The sequence below is a fragment of the Buceros rhinoceros genome, unplaced genomic scaffold, assembly GCF_000710305.1.
Source record: "Buceros rhinoceros silvestris isolate BGI_N320 unplaced genomic scaffold, ASM71030v1 scaffold27612, whole genome shotgun sequence".
Taxonomy (NCBI): Eukaryota; Metazoa; Chordata; class Aves; order Bucerotiformes; family Bucerotidae; genus Buceros; species Buceros rhinoceros.
In genome coordinates, this window is record NW_010397563.1 from 6,290 (window position 1) to 7,178 (window position 889).

At 61.2% G+C, this 889-nt stretch overlaps 1 protein-coding gene across 1 annotated transcript in view; it reads left to right on the plus strand.

Moving 5' to 3' along the window:
* Window positions 1–889, plus strand: part of LOC104502344 (heat shock factor protein 1-like) — a gene marked incomplete at both ends in the record, with an annotated part of 12,333 nt that overhangs the window by 6,105 nt on the left and 5,339 nt on the right. Inside the window, 1 exon segment of the mRNA XM_010146308.1 lies at window positions 27–163. Coding sequence (XP_010144610.1) covers window positions 27–163 — 137 coding nt within the window.

The window sequence follows — 889 nt, forward strand, 5'->3', positions numbered from 1 at the left end:
TTCCCACCCTGTGCTTGTCGTCCCAGGCCTCTTCCCCAGCATACAGCGGCTCCAACCTCTATTCCCCGGATTCGTCAGCCAACTCTGGTCCCATCATCTCCGACGTGACCGAGCTGGCCCAGTCCAGCCCTTCAGCCTCTCCCAGCGGCAGCCTTGATGAAAGGTGAGCTGCGGTGTGTGGAAGACCCCTGGCCGTCTGCATAGTGAGGATGGGTTCCAAACACCAGTGGGCAAACTGGTGTCAAACACCAGTAGAACGTGCCTCCAGTGTCAGAATCCCCTGAGAGCTGGGGAGCGGTGAAGCCCTGGGGATGAAGGGTGTTCAGGGGGTCAGAATCAGTCCTGCTTCCCTTCCCAGGACTCCATGGAGAGCTGGGTCTGTCCCCCCAGGCCAGTCCGGTCAGGATACTGTCCCCACTGCAGACTCTGTGGCTGGTTTGGGGCAGCATTAATTCTTTATTCCTAACACTTGTTCCTCTGCCTCCTCCTGTCAAGTGTGAACCCATCTGGGGGTTGGGGTTCTGACATCCTTGGCCTCTCTGCTCCATGCTGGGAAATCAGCCCATCCCTGGGGGCAGGGTTACCCCAGCCTTGCCCTCACGAACCTGCCACGCAGAGCAGGAGGTGCAGAAGGTGGCTTTGTCTCTGGGTAGCAGCGGGCACCGGTGCCAGCTCTGTGCCGACAGCACCGGTGAAGAGGATGACAGTCTGCCAGTACAGCTCAGCCGGCGCCCAGCAGCGGCATTCACCACCGACTGACGGGCTGTCGTGGGGATGAGAGCTGTCCTCAGCCCTACATGCCTCTGCTGGTGCTGTTCTGCATCTGCGAAAGCCTCCCGGCAGGGCCGGGCAGCCCTCACTCCCCGCCCACCCGCTCCCACCAAAGCTC